Source organism: Nannobrachium achirus (genome assembly GCF_963921795.1).
Source record: "Nannobrachium achirus genome assembly, chromosome: 19".
Lineage (NCBI taxonomy): Eukaryota > Metazoa > Chordata > Actinopteri > Myctophiformes > Myctophidae > Nannobrachium > Nannobrachium achirus.
In genome coordinates this window covers 2330268-2350175 of record NC_137826.1, presented here as the reverse complement: position 1 = coordinate 2350175, position 19908 = coordinate 2330268, and the positions used below count along the sequence as shown (strand labels likewise).

At 42.8% G+C, this 19908-nt stretch overlaps 1 protein-coding gene across 1 annotated transcript in view; it reads left to right on the top strand.

The window, feature by feature from the left end:
• Nucleotides 1-19908, top strand: part of ncam1a (neural cell adhesion molecule 1a) — a gene marked incomplete at both ends in the record, with an annotated part of 537183 nt that overhangs the window by 409767 nt on the left and 107508 nt on the right. The window contains 4 exons of the mRNA XM_080748824.1: nt 3053-3190; nt 5590-5707; nt 11740-11900; nt 17159-17301. Coding sequence (XP_080604950.1) covers nt 3053-3190; nt 5590-5707; nt 11740-11900; nt 17159-17301 — 560 coding nt within the window. The remainder of the gene's footprint in view (nt 1-3052; nt 3191-5589; nt 5708-11739; nt 11901-17158; nt 17302-19908) is intronic.

Here is a 19908-nt window from a genome sequence, read left to right as displayed (position 1 = left end):
TTGCAGGTATAAATGATTATATTATAAAATATACGTTAATTTTATACCTAGGCTATTTGAAATAGCCGATGTTCAGATGCCGTATTATTAACCAGAGATGTTTACGAGTCTTAAGAGCTCAAGTCTGAGGGTCTCGAGTCTTTGAGGGGCGAGTCCGAGTTGAGTCTCGAGTATTTAGCTACGAGTCCGAGTCGAGTCTAGAGTCTCATTAAAAAAAAAGTTTTAAATCAATGTAATTATTTATTAATTTAGCCTTGCCACTTTTCCTCTTATCTTAATAAGCGCAGCCTGACCCTACCAAGGCTACTGGCAGTGGCTGCGAGGTTAGCCTACATGTTTTATTAAGGAATATTGACATATCAACGTGTTTGGGTATAAATCAAATCAAGTGCGCACTGCTGTCAGTGGTGTCTCTCCAGCAAACGCTCAAAAACAACCACGGACACCCCCACCCCACAGTCACAATCAAACAGTAAGTAGCCTTGCATTATGGCTTTAAATAGACAATTTCAGGAAGGGCACAATGTACTCACGTTGGCTTAAAGTTCCACCATTCTTCTAATGGTTCCATTTCCAGGAGTAACGCATACTGTATGTCCAATATGTCCCCGTTCAAAAAGTGAACCTTTTTCATTATCCATCTTCGTGCAATGGTCCAAAACAGAGCTACAACTATATCGCAAACCAACTACATAGAAGGCTTGTTACGACGCATAACAAGTGTGCGTCTCCTAGCCAACAAAGCAGAGATACAAGCTCACAATGCACTGTGCCATGGCCGCGTCTATAGCTAACAGATCTGTTATTGTTGAAACATAACCATGACGTGTGACAGAGTAGGCATATAGGCTACAAAAACTAAGCAATTTTGATAACCAAATAATCCTGTAGCACTGTAACATTACGTGGGCATGGTGGCTATTTATGTACCTTTTTGAACAATAAGTTGTGTGGTGTTAATGAGGTATTTATGAGGTATAATGAGGTATTTAGTAGCCTAGCCATGTTTGAAATACCTTCACTCAATTCTACCATCTTATCAAAATATTAAACAAATGGCAATTTAACTGACGTTAGATAGCGGATGCTGAGCCAAATATATTAGTTTGATTTCGCCGTTTTAATATTTATGTAAATGGTTTGTGCGTGGCTTGTTAACTCATTCTGGGTGATGCCCGTAGAAACCGTAGATTTCCCGCTGTACCGCGGTGCCATGCCCGTCGAACCCGGAAGTTTAATTAGCTTTAATCATTATGAAAGGATTAAAAGTATTATCGCAAATTTTCGCTGATTCTGGCTCTTTAGGCCTGCCCCCCTAACTGTATCCGGTCATTTCCGGTCTGGACCGGATCTAGCTTTCCGTATCCTGTCTGAGCCTGGGCCATAGTCCCGCCTCCATTGGTTTACAGTGTAACAGAGGAGAAAGCTACTCGGCGATGGAACACTCGTTTTTCAATCGGATTTTTGCGTTTGGAAACTTTGATCCAGTCTCTACACGCCTGGATTATGATCCCCGCACATATCGTGCGTTTTGTGCGCGAACGTGTCCACTTGTTACCATAGCGCACAGTTGGCTTTTTTCAATGCTTTTTCATGTAAACACTGGCGGATAAGCAGGAATACAGCGTGGCAACGGATATGTCTATTTCAATGGGGTTTTTTTTTTTCGAAAGCTTGTCACCGAGTCTACAGTCTACTAGATGAGTCGCGCACAGATTGTGCACGATGCGTGCGCGTGCCCACGTTAAAAGGTAAGGACAATTTGGCAGCTGCTTACTAGAGCTATGTTTAAAATGGCAGCAAAATTGTTAAGAGGAGGCTGGGTGCGCTGGAGAGAAAAAGAAAGCAGACGTTACAAAAACGTTCTCTCACGGATAATCCTATCATCTTATCAAATTATTGAACAAATGCCAAGTTAACTGAAGTTAAATAGCTGATGTTGAGCCAAACATAATTTGTTTTATTTCACTGTTTTAATATTTAAATATTATGCCAAAATGCTACACGGCAGCAGCTGTTGTGCCTGCCGCGCCATTGGTGAGACTGAGGTCGCGCACAGCGCACACCAGAGAGGAAAAGAAACAATGGGTTTGGCGATAGGACCTTTCTGTGTGGAGTTTGCATGTTCTCCCCGTATTTCCTAGGGTTGATACCCTCAGAAAAACATGCAGTAATCCTGGTCTCTATAATGCCTCCCCCTGGCCAGCCTGATGGAAGGGAAAGGAACTGGTTGGAATAACGTGTTCCTTCCACGCGCTACGTCCAACCGAGGAAGCTCCCCCCTGTCAGGTGAAAAGAAGCAACTTGGACTCCTCATGCATAGAAGGAAGCATGAGGTCAGTCCGTTGTCTCCCCAGGCGCGGCAGAGGGAGAGCAGAGCCCGGGATTACATAGGCAATTGGCACTGGGTGAAAAAAATGGGTTACAAAATCGTGGGATAAAAATTATAGATAAAAAAAAAAAAGGAAAGAAAAGGAAAGGACGATATTTGTCAGGCTTTACAATCATTAATGCATGAAATATACATTATTCACAAGTCTTTTGAGCTCGAGTCGAGTCTCGAGTCTTTGAGGGGCGAGTCCGAGTCGAGTCCGGAGTCTGAAAAAATGCGACTCGAGTGCGACTCGAGTCCGAGTCTTCAACTCGAGTCCCCATCTCTGTTATTAACTGAACACTGTAGACATATGGCAGAGCTTTTGAAGACGGCAGCATGTTGTGGTGTCATATAGTTCTATCCAAGATCTCAAGTAGAACATGACCGTCCTTTTGAGGGTTTCTTTCCCCCCCCCCCCCCCTCCCCTGCCCCACTTGCCACGAATAGCACGCTCTATTTTATTTTTTATATATATATATATATTGTATGACTTGGCACGGTTTCCAAGCGGCGGGGCAAACACATCTCTAGACATCAAGTATTCAGCGTTCAACTCAAAGCCGCCCCAACGCGAGGGCCCAAAATGAGCAATTTAAATTCTCTTCTCTTGTCTAGTGTTTTGAGCTTTTTTTATTCTGACCGAGGGTTGTTGTGTGTCTTGGCCTTTTCTCATTTCAGTCCGGTTTAGCATCATGCCCAACAACCACCTGCAGATCCGCGGCATCAAGAAGACAGACGAGGGGATGTACACCTGCGAGGCGCGCATCATTCCCCGGGGGGAAATCGATTTGAAAGATATCAAGGTCATCGTTAACGGTGAGTGGCTGCCTGCATCTCTTTTATTCCCCGTCTCTCCCGTAACTCTGGCCTGATGCGCCCTCTTTAACCCATTCAGAACGGGGTACACATTATTGTGTATCATTATTTTATGCTTTAACTATTGAAAAATAGCAGATCTACAAGCTCACAGCGCGGCACCGAGTGCCGCGCTGCGAGCTTGTAGATCTGCTATTTTTGAAAAATCGTGAAAATTAGAATGTTGACCCGATTCTATTAGTGTCTTTTGAATCCTTCTAAGATTTTTTGAAAAACCGACGTTTGTATGTCAACAATCTGGCCAGCCATCGTCAAAGAAAAGGTCCTTTTCACTTAACTGGAGCTCAGTTAGTCTGTTCTTGAGAGACTACTGTGTCAGTGGTTCTCAAACCTTTTCATGTCAAGGACCTCCAAAATGATATTTATTTGGCCACGGACCCGCATCTCAAAATATTTAGTTCCAGGGACCACCCAGAAGCAAAATTTGAGTTACAAACGATCTCGCTTTTAAAATACATATATTCAACGATTTGCACACATTTTCACAACGTTTTCAAAAATAGCAGATCTACAAGCTCGCAGCGCGGCACTCGGTGCCGCGCTGTGAGCTTGTATATCTGCTATTTTTCACTGGTTAAAGCATTCAATAATTCTAGGCCTAAATGGGTTTTAAGGCATTTAGGCTTAGGATTATTTAATGTTTTAACTATTGAAAAATAGCAGATCTACAAGCGAGCTTGTAGATCTGCTATTTTTGAAAAATCGTGAAAATGAGTGCACATTTTTCAATACACGTTTTTCAAAGCAAACTTTTGTAAATCAAATCTCTGCTTCTGGGGGGGGTCCCTGGAACAACACATTTTCAGATGGGGGTCTACATGTAATTTTGGGGGTCCTTGACATGAAAAAGTTTGAGAACAGCTGATTTAGAGGAAGGATTTTAGAAGTTCAAAGATCGAGTCAAAAATATTCGAAGACTTGCACACATTTTCACGATTTTTCAAAAATAGCAGATCTACAGGCTCGCAGCGTGGCACTCGGTGCCGCGCTGTGAGCTTGTATATCTGCTATTTTTCAATAGTTAAAGCACAAAATAATGGTTAAAGTGGTTAAAATCTAACGCGACTCGGGCGCGTTCCAGGTCTTTGACGGTTAAGTCAGAGACCAGCGCTCTCGCTGCATATTGGAATGCAATCTAAAGCGAAAGGGAGGACAGAAGCTTTCTGTACTTACTGTGTGTAAGTGGTTTCTCAAACAGGAGTCCGGGGACCCCCAGAGGTCATTGAGGGTGTTTAGGCACTTAAACCAGACACATCATCAGCTATTTGAAAATTATTGTACAATTTGTAGGTAGTAAGTACAAGTTGTAAGTGTTTCCAGTTTTCAGTACTTTTACTCTACTTTGACTTTTGACTCCACTCTCAGAGACAAATATTTTACTTATTAGTCGACTATAATTATTTGAAGCTTAATGTAGATCTTCCATTTTCTAAATCTTTTTTTAATACATTTTATACATTTGAAAATGTTGAAAACGAGTACTTTCTACTTTTGGTACTTTTAAGTACATTTTGATATCAATCCTTTTGTACTTTATACTCAAGTCAATTTTGAAAAGGCTAGGCACAGCAGCCATTTTGGAGAGAAGTTGTGTCTTTTCTCACTTCCTTCACAGGTGTTACCAATAATACTAATGAAGGTTCTGTTCTATTCTGGTCAAACAGAGTCAAGCCTCTATCAGAGTCCAGGGTGAAGAGCTTTTCACTTCACCACGTTGTAGTTTCCTAGCTATCACCTAGGCTTTGTTATGTATTTTTAGGTGATAGTTAGAAAACTACACCGCGGTGAAGTGAATAGCTCTTCACCCTGGACTCTGATAGGGGCTTCAGGGTGCTGATATTGTTCATGTTTGGCTCACTGGAAACACTCTGCTACACCGGTGGGTCTCAAAGTGTGGTCCAGGGACCTTCATGTTTCCCCTCAAGGGAGTGTACCAAATGGAATCAAACTCTGAGAGGAACCAAATGGAACCATGGAATGGGGGTCCTTGAAATAACCCTACATGAAATGGAACAGAGCCTTCTATCTTTGGTAACACCTTTGAAGGAAGTGAGAAGAAGAGTCCCAACTTCTCACCAATATGGCTGCTGTGCATATAGCCTATTCCGGACTTTAACTTGAAACTATTTAGTGTATTTCTACACTGCAGTATTGGAAAAGATTGTGAGTACATTTCCCCACCACTGGTCCTAACCATGTGTCTCTGGTGGTTCCAGTAGTTAGTCATGTCCTAACCATGTGTCTCTGGTGGTTCCAGTAGTTAGTCATGTCCTAACCATGTGTCTCTGGTGGTTCCAGTAGTTAGTCATGTCCTAACCATGTGTCTCTGGTGGTTCCAGTGCTGCCCAGCATCCGCACCAGGCAGTCGGAGGTCAACGCCACGGCCGACATCGGCAGCACAGCCTTGTTGGCCTGCGATGCAGATGGCTTCCCTGAACCCATGGTCACCTGGGCCCGGTAGGTAGAACCTCTCTCTGTCTGAACCCATGGTCACCTGGGCCCGGTAGGTAGAACCCTAACCTTAACCCTAACCCTATCCCTGAACCCATGGTCACATACATTCAACAGCGGTACCTTTGGTGGCCGCTTGTTTTAATAGGGACATAGGGACATACCCACACACTCAGTCAAGCATTGGAGTGCTGAGGCACTGCTCCAAAACTGGTCAAACATTAGTTGCGTTTCCATAAAGCCTGTTAATGCGCATTAAGGGTTTCGCGCAAAAGTCTTTTTATGGAAACACTTCAAAATTCGAATAAACTTTCATTATCCGCAAAAACCTTTATCCGCTTGGAGGAGGTGGATTTTAAGGCTTTATCAAATAAACTAAATGTGCATTAGGGAATGGAAACGGGTCAGCCAATAAATGCGAATAAATGATGACGTTCTGGTCCATTGTATTAGCATTAGCCCACAAAACAAACCGTCTGAACTCCGTGTGCAAATTCCTCCCGTTTTCACAACGTGCCAGCTCAGCTGTAGCTCTTTACAGACTGTTGTGCAAAGACAACCTCCGACAGAACTTAGAACGAAGATTTGTTCAAGCTAAACTTATAACAAACTGTCTCAGTATTATGTTCAGTCTCTGTTTATGTGTTGTGTTTGTGTCGCTCTTCTGCGACCTGGCGTTTCCCAAGGACCCTATAAGCACAACGGTGGGGGCAAGGAGGTAGGGAGCGCTACACTAATTCAAATGACACCCGCAAATGGAAACAGGCTAAATTCACTTTCTCTTAACAACTTGGGTGCCAAACTCTTTCAGTAACGAGTTAAGGCCACTAGGGGTCACCCTGCCAAAAGGAGTTGTCTCGTTCCTGAACGAGACAACAAGGCGTTAACTGGTACAGCTCTGCGTGCAGCTGCGTGCCCTGTGAATGACCCTAGTCCATATGTCACCCCGTAGCTCAGAGAGAGAGAGAAAATGGCACGAGCTGGTTGCATTGATTTCCATTCTAGCCTGAAACATAAAAAGGGCTTTATCTATGAATGAGGTGAAAAGAACGCCAGGGAAGCAGAGATCTGATTGTTTTCACGGCAACACTTTACCGCGATGGTCGGCCACGGTTTGGATTTTAGTTTCGCGAGCGTTTGTAAACAAATGGATTTTCTTCCTCAATCGTCAGCGGACATGCACACGCACAAAGCTTCCGAGGCTCTTCAAAATAAATCATGAGTGAACGGCGGCAGCAGCAACAGCTGGAAATCTTAGAAACCTTAGCATCCCATGTGTTAATGCGCATGTCTGATAATCCGCTTCCTATATTCGAATACGTTTATGGAAACATGACTATAGGCCAAATCAATTTGAGAAAGATCTAGTAGATTAGCTATTTTCACAATATTTATCAGTGGAACCGAGTCAAGCTAAATGTAATGCCTCGACTCCCACAATCCACTGTCCTTGTCAGGGATTGTTTAGATTGTTTTGTGGGGGCGCGGCCTGAAGAGGTTGAGAACCACATATATTATCAGCGGGTCCCGCAACCCTTTTTTCTGGATCAGGGTCCTGCTTGAAAACCTCAAATGAGAGCACTTCACTCAAGTGGTCACATGGGTGGGCTCCGCCTGCATTCTTAGCGTGAGCGTGTTTATTTTAACGATCAATCAATCAATCAATCAATCAATCAATCAATCGATAGTGATCCGGCTTGGATCAATGGAACTACTGTAACATGGTATTCTTTAAGTTCCTATTCTTTTTTTGTATCCATAATATTATTCTCAATAACATCTTAGTGTTTTGCCAATTAGGGTGGATAGTGGATACTTTGTTGCAATCTGAGGTCTCTTAACGACTTTGCCCCCTTACCATCTACTGTACTTCGATATGAACCCCGCTCTATCGATTGTACAAAAGGGGAATCCCATTGCTGCCCTTGGCCAAGGGAAAATGGCCTCTGGGTAGCGGGCATGCTTTCCTGAATAATTAACACCTGATTTAGTACTTTATACTACCGGTGTTGCATGCAGAAATAGTTCCACAAGCCCACAACGCTTGTAAATCGGTGTAAAAAAAGAAAAAAAAAGACAGCTCATAAATGACTCTGCTCAATCTTTACACGTATCACTCTCCTGTTGTCAGACAGCCGCCGAAAACACCCTCATGCCGGAGGACGCGCTCGCTCCGCTTAGGAATACTAATGAGAATCGCTGCTGACATTAAAGTGATTATAAGGCCGCTGAGGTGTTTGATGACTGGCCACAGCTGTCTTTTCAGCGTGGCGGAGGGTTGATGCCCTGTGAGGGTGGTGGTGGTGGTGGTGGTAGTGGACGAACGCCCAGAGGTGCGTTTGTTCAGACCTGAAACGCAGGAGGCGCCGAGAGTCGAGACAGATGGGCGAGGGAATGGGAGAGAGCAGCGGGGGGGGGGGGGGGGCTGGCTCTGCTTTTCTTTTACAAGGCCCCACGCCCAGTGGTGTAAAGTACTTTTACTTAAAGGCCCGCTGACACGCCCCGAAATTATAATAGTATGATACAGTAGGTCACGTGGTCTCACTGAAAACGCTCTGAAATAGTCTCAAACTCATGTCACAGTGTAATCTGCCCCTCGCCCCCCAACAACAGCTGACCAGTACAGTAAGTAGTCTAAGTACAGTCAATTAATTTGATTGGCTTATAATTGCGCATTCCCACAATTACATTAAAAAAAATATATATATATATTAACTCATATTTTAAGATGACTTTTTAAAGTCACAGTACACCTTTAGGTGACAGTACACCTTTAAGTACTGTACTTAAGTACAGTTTTGAGGTACCGGTATTTGTACTTTACTTGAGTATTTCCAAATTCCAATACTTTTACTTCTACTCCACTACATCTGGAATCCAAATGTTGTACTTTTACTCCACTACAGTGATTTGAAAACTATAGTTACTAGTTACTTTGCTGATATACATTATAATATGTTAAAATATACAAAAAACACTTTATCCCTATTTTATACTGTGGCTATTTGAACATAGCCGATCTATTTTCAAACATTTTGTACTTTTACGTTTAGTACTTTAAGTACATTTTGATGCCAATACTTTTGTACTTTTGCTCAAGTCAATTTTGAATTCTGGACTTCTACTTGTAACCGAGTACTTCTACAATGCAGTATTGAAACTTTTACTTAACTCATACAGTGCCATCCGGCCACAAGGGGTGCTAGAGTGCCAGAAATTTCTCCATTGACCTTCTTTATAGCTTTCGTCGACCCTCTCCCAACTGGCTTGTGTTTTCACTCCGGTCAATCCTATGGGTGTCTAGAGGAGGAAGCTAGCTGACACGTAGCCAAAATGCTAACCCATTTAGAAGCCCGATCTAAAGCTATTCTGGGGACACAATCCGGAGAAAATCCTGTCTAAAGATGTGATTTATTATTGGAGTGGGCGGCGCGATTCGGCCTTTAGCACGAATACGGCCCGTGGATGGCCGAGTCTAAGTCCCGGCCAAGGATGGACGTCTAGACCGGGGCTTCGTTGAGGCCTCCGATAAAATAATTCATTTTATTATTAAATATCCCGGACATGTTCGGGATAGGCACCCTGGAATACATCGCGCCGCCTACAATGAACATTTGGTGAACATTGGGGGGGGTCTAAACTTTATTTTAAACCATTTTCAATGGAATAAATCGTCGGAGCATCTAGCGTCTCTCGTTGGTGAGCGCTGAGCGAGCCGGGACCACCCACGTTGCTCCAAGCAGCTCGGGGTAAGTAAAATAGCAAATAAAAAATTGTTTTTGATCCCGAATATCCCGAACATGTTCGGGATAGGCACTAAAAGGGTTAAGTAAAAAAAAAAAATGGTAGTACCTTTCCCACTACCGCGCCACGCGTCTGATTTTATTTTGTCAAACGGTCGCCGATCCAAAGGCATCTATTATTCATCATTCTGGGGCCAGCCGGCCCTGACAGTGAGGTCAAAGACAGATAATCCTTAACGTGCCCTTCAGTTTGAGAATCATCACGTGTACGCTTAACTGACAACAGTTTACAGTTTAGTTTACAGTTTAGGCATTTAGCAGACGCTTTTAATCCAAAGCGACTTACAATAAGCAGATACAACATCACAATAATAAACAAGATAATAGGTCAGTACATTAACAGCAATATAACAATGTAAATGGATATCTATCTAGAGAAAAACACAATATAATCAAGTTCTAAAGAAACCTAACAAACAAATGTTAACTAGCTTCATGTATGGTCATTGATTTTACTGTAGTGCTAAGGGTTTAGGTGGAGTCTGAAAAGGTGAGTCTTCAGTCCACGGCGAAAGGTAGCGAGTGAGTCCGTTGTTCTAAGTGCGACAGGGAGTTTATTCCACAACTTGGGAGCCAAGAGGGCAAACTGTCTCGGACGAGTGGCCAACGCGTTCGTCGTAATCAAATCTTTGTAATGACAGATGCACGGAGCGCAAACAGAAAGACGATTTGAAATGTGTACATTCGGTTGTGCTTTGGAATTCCCAATGTCGCACTTTCTTAACCGCTTGAACCCTAGCATCACCTATTCTGGGGGGAAACATCCGCCGCAAATAGCCGATCTACAACCTCACACGGTGCTTTGTAGATGAGCTGTTTTTGGTGAAGACAGGGTGTTGAAGGAAAAACTAAAGAGCGGATTAATAAAAGTAAACTATTATTCAATCCACCAAATGTCTGTCTGTCTGTCTGATATGCCCGTATGCAAGCTTGAGGATTGGTCAAACTTCACATGACATTTTGGCTATATCCAAAGTCAAACTTGCTAAGCGATCTCTAGATGACAAACTTCTAGTATTAGTTTACTACATTGGTTCTCAAAGTGGTCCAGGAGGGTCCTTCAGGGCGTTCCAGGGGGTCCCCAGCAAAATGTGTTAATAGAGTACAAAATAGTGGGTTTTAAAGGACAACTTAGTGTTTTATAACAAGGGCTCATATCTTATTAGATTGTAATTAGAGAAAAGAAAAAAAAATTGTGTTAAAATGTTTTCATTTACTTCTTTCTATCGTTTTAGTTTTAATGACATTCATTTCAGTGGTTGGGGGCATGCATGCAAGTGTCTAAATATGTATTTTTAGACACAATAAGCCCATTCCCAAGATGCACCACAATCCTTCATGGGCGGATGTGACTTATGGGGGCTGGCGTAAATAGTAATAAAGAAATCACCAGCTTATTGTGTATAAAAAGACATATTTTGCCACTTGCATGCCTGCCCCCAACCACTGAAATCAGTCATTAAAATCGCTAAAACTAAAGAAAGAAGTAAATTAAAACATTTTTAACACTCATCTTTTCTTTTGTCTAATTACAATCTAAAATATGTAAAAAAAACAAAGTTGTCCTTTAACACATTGGATGCCCACGATGAATGCAAGGGTTAATTTCCTGCTGGTGCCCATGGCAACCCGCCATTTTGCCTATCTTCGAGGTCCTGGCAGAAAAAGTAATCAGAGTAAATGTAATCCAAGCATGTCCTGTTTTTTTCGTGAAAATCTTTTCTTTCAGTCAGGACCGGTTTTTAACAATCCTGCGCCACAGCGTTTGTGTGACGGCCGGTAGAAAAGGCTGCGTTTTGAACATGAAAGTGATTTAAAACCTGGATTAGGAGAAAAATGCATGTTTGTGCAGCAGCTTTGCATGCATGTCTATTAGCGAGACAGCACTTCCCGGTCACGTGATCCCACGCTGCATTTTGGGAAATGGAGTTTGTTTCGTCACCGCGGCAGTACAGTACAGGGTGCTACAGTACAGTATAGTTCACTGTATGACACGTCGAACGCGTTGATGGGCACACGTAGACATCAAAGAGATTGACGCGTTGACACCTCGTGGGCATCAGATGAGTTAAGGGGTTACTCTTCCGGCCATTCTCTCCCTCTCCCGAAGAGATAATTGTCAGTTGTGTGGAGAAATCGATTCCGCCCCGGACCCCCTTGAGATGTGTGTACACAAATTACTGGTGGTCTGACCCCTCTTTGTGACCTCCTCCTCCCCCCACCCCACCCTCACAGCAACAACGTGGTCCTTGAGACGGACGACAAGTACAGCCTGAACGAAGACGGCTCGGAGCTGATCATAAAGGACGTCAGGAAGGTGGACGAGGGCGAGTACAACTGCATCGCCAAGAACAAGGCCGGCGAGAAGGCCGGGGAAGTCAGCCTCAATGTGTTCGGTAAGAAAGAGGATTGACTCTGTTATTCCAAGGGTCTTCAACAAGGGGGTCCTCAGAGTTACTACAGGGGGTCCTCAGAGTTACTACAGGGGGTCCTCAGAGTTACTACAGGGGGTCCTCAGCGTTACTACAGGGGGTCCTCAGAGTTACTACAGGGGGTCCTCAGCGTTACTACAGGGGGTCCTCCACATCTTTGTGTGTTAGAAACTTTTTTCTCCTTTTTTATTTTAACCACTTGAATCCTAGCGTCCATTATTCTGGGAACTTTAGCCAAAAATAGCAGATCTACAAGCTCACAACGCCTCGCGCTGCGAGCCGTTGTGAGCCGTTGTGAGCTTGTAGATCGGCTATTTTCGGCAAAGACGTTTGGTGTAGGGGGGAAAAAGAGCAGACTAAGTACAGAGTGAAATGTCAAGTTAAGTATTGGCGGTTCAAGTGGTTAAATATGTATCTGAAAACACAAATTGACATGAATCCAAAATACACTGATGATTGTGCTGTCCAACAATGAAACGCTATGGAATCTATGAAAAGGTTGTGGGGGTCCCTGCTTCATCTCTCTCTCAACTAAGGGGTCCTTGGCCTGAAAACATTGAAGACCCCTGCTATATTCCATTACTGTTGTTTAGCCACCAGGAGAGAAGGTTGTGTGTTTATTTTGTGGCGTTGTTGTTGAGCCTTTTACCTAAGGTTATGGACGTGTTCTGAATACTTGCACTGCACCTTCTCTAAATCACTGTTTCCCAAATGCGATTATTCCAAAACGTAGGAGACGGTGTCGCATAAATTAGAAGGTGCGGCTTGTGATTGGCTGGAGCGGAGGTCTGGAGCGCTCAGCTGTGGTCACTTGGACCGCGCGGGTGTGAATGTTAACCTCTAAGCCTAAACCTAACCCAAACCCTAACCCTAACCTCAGTAAAACTATGCCTAAACCTAACCCTAACCTCAGTAGCCCTGACACTGGCGAGTAGCCGACGCTGGTGAACGGAAAAGAAGCACTCCTTCCCCCACCGTCTCCTACGTTTGGAATAATAGCTTCCCAAACAGTGGGTCAGGAGGACCCATTTGTGGGTCAAAAACTAATTTTTATGGGTCATGCCTCGAGTAAAAATACCATTTTCTTTTCCCATATCTAATATATATATTTCAAAACATTTTCCCCATTTCCACACATTTTGAAACTAAACAAACAAATACATCTAAGAGATTCCATAAATGTAAGAAAATGATAATTAAGAAGTAGTGAAAATAGATCTACAAGCTCACAACGCGGCACGAAGATCTGCTTTTGTCACTAGTTTGGGTCCCGGGCAAATATCTATTTTCTCTTTTGGGTCACAAGCTAAAAAGTTTGGGAACCACTGCTGTAAATGGTTGAGCACAAGGTTATGTTTGGGAACCACTGGTGTAAATGGTTGAGCACAAGGTTATGTTTGGGAACCACTGGTGTAAATGGTTGAGCACAAGGTTATGTTTGGGAACCACTGGTGTAAATGGTTGAGCACAAGGTTAAAGTTTGGGAACCACTGGTGTAAATGGTTGAGCACAAGGTTATGCAATGCCGCTGGGCATTGAAGTTTTAAACAGAATCTTTAACCCATTTAGGCCTAAAATTATTGAATGCTTTAACCAGTGAAAAATAGCAGATATACAAGCTCACAGCGCGGCACCGAGTGCCGCGCTGCAAGCTTGTAGATCTGATTTTTTTTTTAAAGTCGTGAAAATGTGTGCAAATCTTTGAATATATATGTATTTTCAAAGCGAACGTTTGTAACTCAAATTTTGCTTCTGGGTGGTCCCTGGAACTAGATATTTTGAAATATGGTCCGTGGCCAAATAAATATCATTTTGGGGGTCCTTCACATGAAAAGGTTTGAGAACCACTGACATAGTAGTCTCTCAAGAACAGACTAACTGAGCTCCAGTTAAGTGAAAAGGACCTTTTCTTTGACGATGGCTGGCCAGATTGTTGACATACAAACATCGGTTTTTCAAAAAATCCTAGAAGGATTCAAAAGACACTTATGTAATCGGGTCAAAAATCTAATTTTCACAATTTTTCAAAAATAGCAGATCTACAAGCTCGCAGCGCGGCACTCGGTGCCGCGCTGTGAGCTTGTATATCTGCTATTTTTCAATAGTTAAAGCATAAAATAATGATACACAATATAGTGTACCCGTTCTGAATGGGTTAAGTATGCAGTTTTTTTAACTAGCCCTTTATCCTTCTTCATTGTACGATAAGTAGCACAAATAGCCAATCTGCAAGTTCACAACGTGTCACTTTGTTTGGTAAGATTTATTTTTCTTTGCCTGACCCCATTGACATCGACTAGCATCACAAACAAATGATAATTGGTGTTGAGATCCCAGTTTCTTACAAACAAACAACATGTGGTAGCCATTGTAAGTACTGTAACAAGACAAATGATGATGATTATTGTTACATCAGACATTGCAACAGGGACATGCTGGGCCCCTGATTCAGCCCGGGAAAAAGAGTTGGAGAGGCCATTTTTTATATTTCGTCGTTGTCGGGTGGAAACCTTGTATGTCCAAAACCGTTTGTTTTGTCTTTATCATTTTAAAAATGATTTAAACTAGTGAAAACAGCCGATCTACAAGCACACAACGCCTCGCACCGCAAGGCGTTGTGTGCTTGTAGATCTGCTGTTTTCACTACTTTTGTGCGACGGCCTTGTATGATGAAGCATGGCTTTGCTTTGCGAAAAAATTTAAGAATTTGAAACTTGGATATACAAGGTTTCTGCCCGACAGTGAGGATTTACTTTGTTGGCCGCCCAGCCCCCAAAATGGAATGAAGGCCGACATTTTATTTTTAATTTTTTCCTAATGGCCGGCCTGTACCGGCCAGGAATGAACCGGCCGTTCGGGAGTTGTCCCGCTTTTCCCAATGGCCAGCACGTCCCTGCATTGCAACAGCATTATAATACAAATACCGTATGTTCAACAACAGGGAAATAACGATAATGAAAAATAACATGATTATATACCGTCTCTGTCGGGTGGAAACCTCATAATGTCCAAAACTGTTTTCAGGATTCCCGTTCAGGAATAGCGAAAATAGCAGATCTACAAGCTCTAAACGTTTCGAGCTTGTAGATCTTCTACTTTTGATGCTTTTGTGTGACACTGTTGTATGATCAAGTAGGCCATTAATTTACAAAATATAACTAGTCCTGTGCACGGGGGTGTGCACAGTATACCGTAGGGCATTCACCAATTATTCGAATATTCGGATATTCGAATATCAAAGTCACTATTCGACATTGTTCACCGAAGTCGAATATTCTCTTATTTTTCTTTTTTTAGTGTTTTCTCTTTAAAAAATATATAGTTTATAAAACTTGGCAACATAGGAAGTCAAAAGAATGAGTTGGCAATGCCCCTGGTGGATGAATTTGTTAATGCTCTATACCAGGGCTTCTCAAATCTTTTTAGGCCGTGACCCCCAAAATGAACATATTTGAACTGGGGACCCCCACCCTGACAAGCACTTGGAATTGTAGGTATTAATGTGACTCGGTTCCACAGATAAATATTGTGAAAATAGCTGCGAGGCGTTGTGAGAATGTAGATCGGCTATTTTCACAATGTTCACCTCTTGCTTACTTATATTTGACAGTTTGGTCAGTCCTGTAGAATATTCGACTATTCGAATACTTTGAGGTCAAACAATTCGAATACTAAAAATCACTATTCGTGAATGCCCTAGTATACGGTTTGAGGGATAGAATGTAGGAGTCTTAGAAGTAATGTTGGAGAACCCAGACCGCTGCCCGTTCGGCAGAATAGTCACCATCGATGTCCAGTTTGCAATACCCGTTGTATCCGTCTTCTGTCTGGCTCTCTTTTATGCCCATATATGGTGGTTTGTGTCCAGGCCAGTCTGTGATGTCATCTCCAAATGTGGTCACTGTAGTGATGTCAGTCAGTGATGTCAGTTGGGCATTGTTTCAGCATACGGCTGTTACCATGGTGGCGACACTGTGTAGTATCAGTGATGTCAGCATGCAGACAGACGGTCAGACGACATTCGCTAAATTAATAGTTAGATAACAACTAGTAAGACACCTCAGGGTGACTTGCGACCTCAGGGTGACATGCGACCTCGCCCTAAAGGGCGAGGTCATGCCAATTCTTGGCCATCTGGCCAGTGATGTATATATGGGACCAGTTACTCATATATGGAGACCCCTTCATGATAGTTATGTTATGTCAAAACATGCCCATATATGGACATTACCAAATATGGGCATTCCTATGTCCTTAATATTGATAACATAATATCCTTAATAATGTCCTTAATATTGACAATATAGGAATCTCGAGTTAGGGCCTTGGTTTGATGCCTGTCGATCTCCATATATGGGCATAAGGGGGTACCCTAACATTCTCATTTTCGGCCTGGGATTTATGACATCAGAAATCTCCATGTATGGGCATAAAAGGTTGTTTTCTTTTTATACCCTGAGAAATCTCGTAGCTCCTTAATAATGTCCTTAATATTGGGCAAGGTCGCGCCAATTCTTGGCCATCTGGCCAGTGATGTATATGGGACCAGTTACTCATATATGGAGACCCCTTCATGACAGTTATGTTATGTCAAAAAAACATGCCCATATATGGACATTACCAAATATGAGTATTCCCATATGTCCTTAATATTGATAACATAATATCCTTAATAATGTCCTTAATATTGACAATATAGGAATCTCCATATATAGGCATGAAACGTAGGGCCTTGGTTTGATGCCTGTGGATCTCCATATATGGGCATAAGGGGGTACCCTAACATTCTCATTTTCGGCCTACATTTTCTGTACAATGTCACGTGACATTCCTTTTATGCCCATATATGAGTCATTCTGTACCACATCACTGTGATCAACTTTCTCTTTGCCATGCAATCAACTTCAGAGCAGTGATGTGGCACAGAGTGACAGTGAGTCACAGTGATGTGGTACAGAATGACTCATATATGGGCATAAAAGTGATGTCACGTGACATCACTTCCTGTACTGAAAAACACGTGACATCACAATGACATCACTTCCTGTACTGAAAAACACGTGACATCACACTGACACCACTTCCTGTACAGACAGACAAGCAACGAGGTTTTTCAGGGTTTATGCGACCTTTGGTCGCAAAAAAAAACACAAGTTTGAATATGGAGTTAAGAGGTTTCCGGGTTCGAAGGCGACGATAACACGTTGCTTTGTTGTGTCCAGTTCAACCCAAGATCACGTACCTGAACAACCAGACGGCGTCGGAGCTGGAGGAGCAGGTGACCCTGACGTGCGAGGCTTCGGGAGACCCCACGCCCAGCATCACCTGGAGCTCCGGACGCAGGGTCTTCACCGAGGGAGAACAGGTACACTGGGCTGCTCTCTGCCTCTTCTCTGGCACTGATTCTGTCTGGGAAATGTTCCTGGTTTTGGAAAAAATAACTTTTGTTCTACTTTTTTTTTATGGCATTTGGGGACTGTCTTCACTTTAACATATTGGTCTACTCTGGCACTGTGGGATCTTAACAGTAAAAAAAAAGAAATGTTGAAAATGGTTGAAAATGTGATGGTACAGTTGAAAGACGAAAGGATGTTTTGACATCCATCTGGTACATCGAAGAACAATAAAACGTTTAGTTTTTCTTAGAAGTCTTAGAATCACGAATCAGAATCAACTTTGTTGTCACATCACAGGTTTATAATTGGGTGAAATTCTATCATTTTGTATTTTTTACGCGAGAAGAGAGGGGATATATAAAGGTAGACTGATAGCAGGAGAGAAAGGAAATATAGGAGAGACACTAATTATTATTTCGAAAAATGTTTGCTGTTGGGTGGAAACCTTGTACCGGTATGTCTAAAACAGATAGCAGATCTACAAGCTCACAATGTGTCGCGATGTGATGCATTGTGAGCTTATAGATCGTCAATTTTCACTCATTTTGCTTGACACTCTTGTAGGAAGAATTAGCGCGTTAAATAACAAAAAAGAAAAACTGTTACTTTTCAGCAATTCAATTTGAATTCAAAGGAGCTTTATTCAAAAGCAAATTCGAATGCTTCAGCAGTAGCAGATCCACAAACTCGAAACGTGTCGCTTCGTGTTGCGCTTGGAGCTTGTGGATCTGCTACTTTTCATGCTTTTGGGTGACGCTGCTGTTAATATATGGAAAAAAGAAGAAAAAATAAACATAAAAAGATGGAGATAAGAGGTTTCTGCCCAACTGCAACGATAGTAGTAGCAGGGACTGTACTGTATGTACATGGGGTTCAGATAGTAGTAGCAGGGACTGTACTGTATGTACATGGGGTTCACATAGTAGTAGCAGGGACTGTACTGTATGTACATGGGGTTCACATAGTAGTAGCAGGGACTGTATGTACATGGGGTTCAGATAGTAGTAGCAGGGACTGTACTGTATGTACATGGGGTTCAGATAGTAGTAGCAGGGACTGTACTGTATGTACATGGGGTTCACATAGTAGTAGCAGGGACTGTACTGTATGTACATGGGGTTCAGATAGTAGTAGCAGGGACTGTACTGTATGTACATGGGGTTCACATAGTAGTAGCAGGGACTGTACTGTATGTACATGGGGTTCAGATAGTAGTAGCAGGGACTGTACTGTATGTACATGGGGTTCAGATAGTAGTAGCAGGGACTGTATGTACATGGGGTTCAGAACGTCAGTATCAAAGGCAGATGTGCACATCAAGAATCAAGAGGGTTTTATTTGTAACTCGCTCATACAGGTACAAGCAGCGGAACGTTGATGAGACATATTCCACAAAACACTTAGTTTCCCGGGATCCCCCAGGGTTCTGTTATACTGCCCCCTTCTTTTTTTCTTTTTTTGTCTGAGCCACATCTCATCTGCGAAAATAGCCAATCTACAGGCTAACGTGACACTACAGTTAATGTCGTTGCTTACAGAACAAACAGTTAACAGTCTTTTGTTTGCTACAATTCCCATGATGTTATTTAATAAGGTAGTCAGTCAGTGGCCTCACTTTTTAAAGAACCCACTTGCGTTTGTACATCTTCCTGAGATGCACAATATCCACACTCTGCTATCTACACTCCGATCGGCAGCGACACAGGGTAGCATCACAGCTTTCATTTCAGCGTGACTCACCATACTCATTTGAAGCTCCGTGTTTCTTTCATGTTGAATGTGCTAATGCGACCGTCTGCGTCTCATAACAACTCTCAGCCGAGATGTTTATACAATATATGCTGCTTATACGGTGTATTCTGTATAGAAACATATAAATATAGGACACACACACGTATGTATAAGTCAAACATGATTGCAGAGCTCCTTTAGCTCCTTCTATGATATGGGGTTTCCAAAACACCATATTTGACGCTGTAGGACAAACTCTCTCCTCGCTTCCCACACACGCCCGCACGCACGCACGCACGCACACACGCACGCACGCACGCACGCACGCACACACACACACACGCACGCACGCACGCACACACACACACACCAGCTTTTTGACTAATCATTAGCACTTGGAAAGGCTGGAAACCATTCACTGGGGAATCGGGAGTTTGAAGTGAAAGTGAGTTTTGCACTTACGGCAAAAGGTGGGGAAAGGGGAAAAAAACAGAAAGGCATCAATTTATCTCAAGTGAAAGTAACCACTTGAACCTCATGCAACATCCATATATTCCAGAGGGCACATCAGCCAAGAAAATTGCCGATCTACAAGCTTATATAGATCGCCAATTTTCCCCAGATTTGTTGTGGAGCAGACAGGAGAAAAAAAAAACTCCAGTCCGTTTTGCTAAGACTAGAGCAGGGGTCCAGGCAGTAGGAGCGAGATCATTTAGCGACCTACAACTTGGTTGCAACCTGGTCGGTAGTTTTCACCGACTGGGTCGCTAAATCTACCGACTGGGTTGCTAAATCTACCGACTGGGTTGCTAAATCTACCGACTGGGTCACTAAATCTACCGACT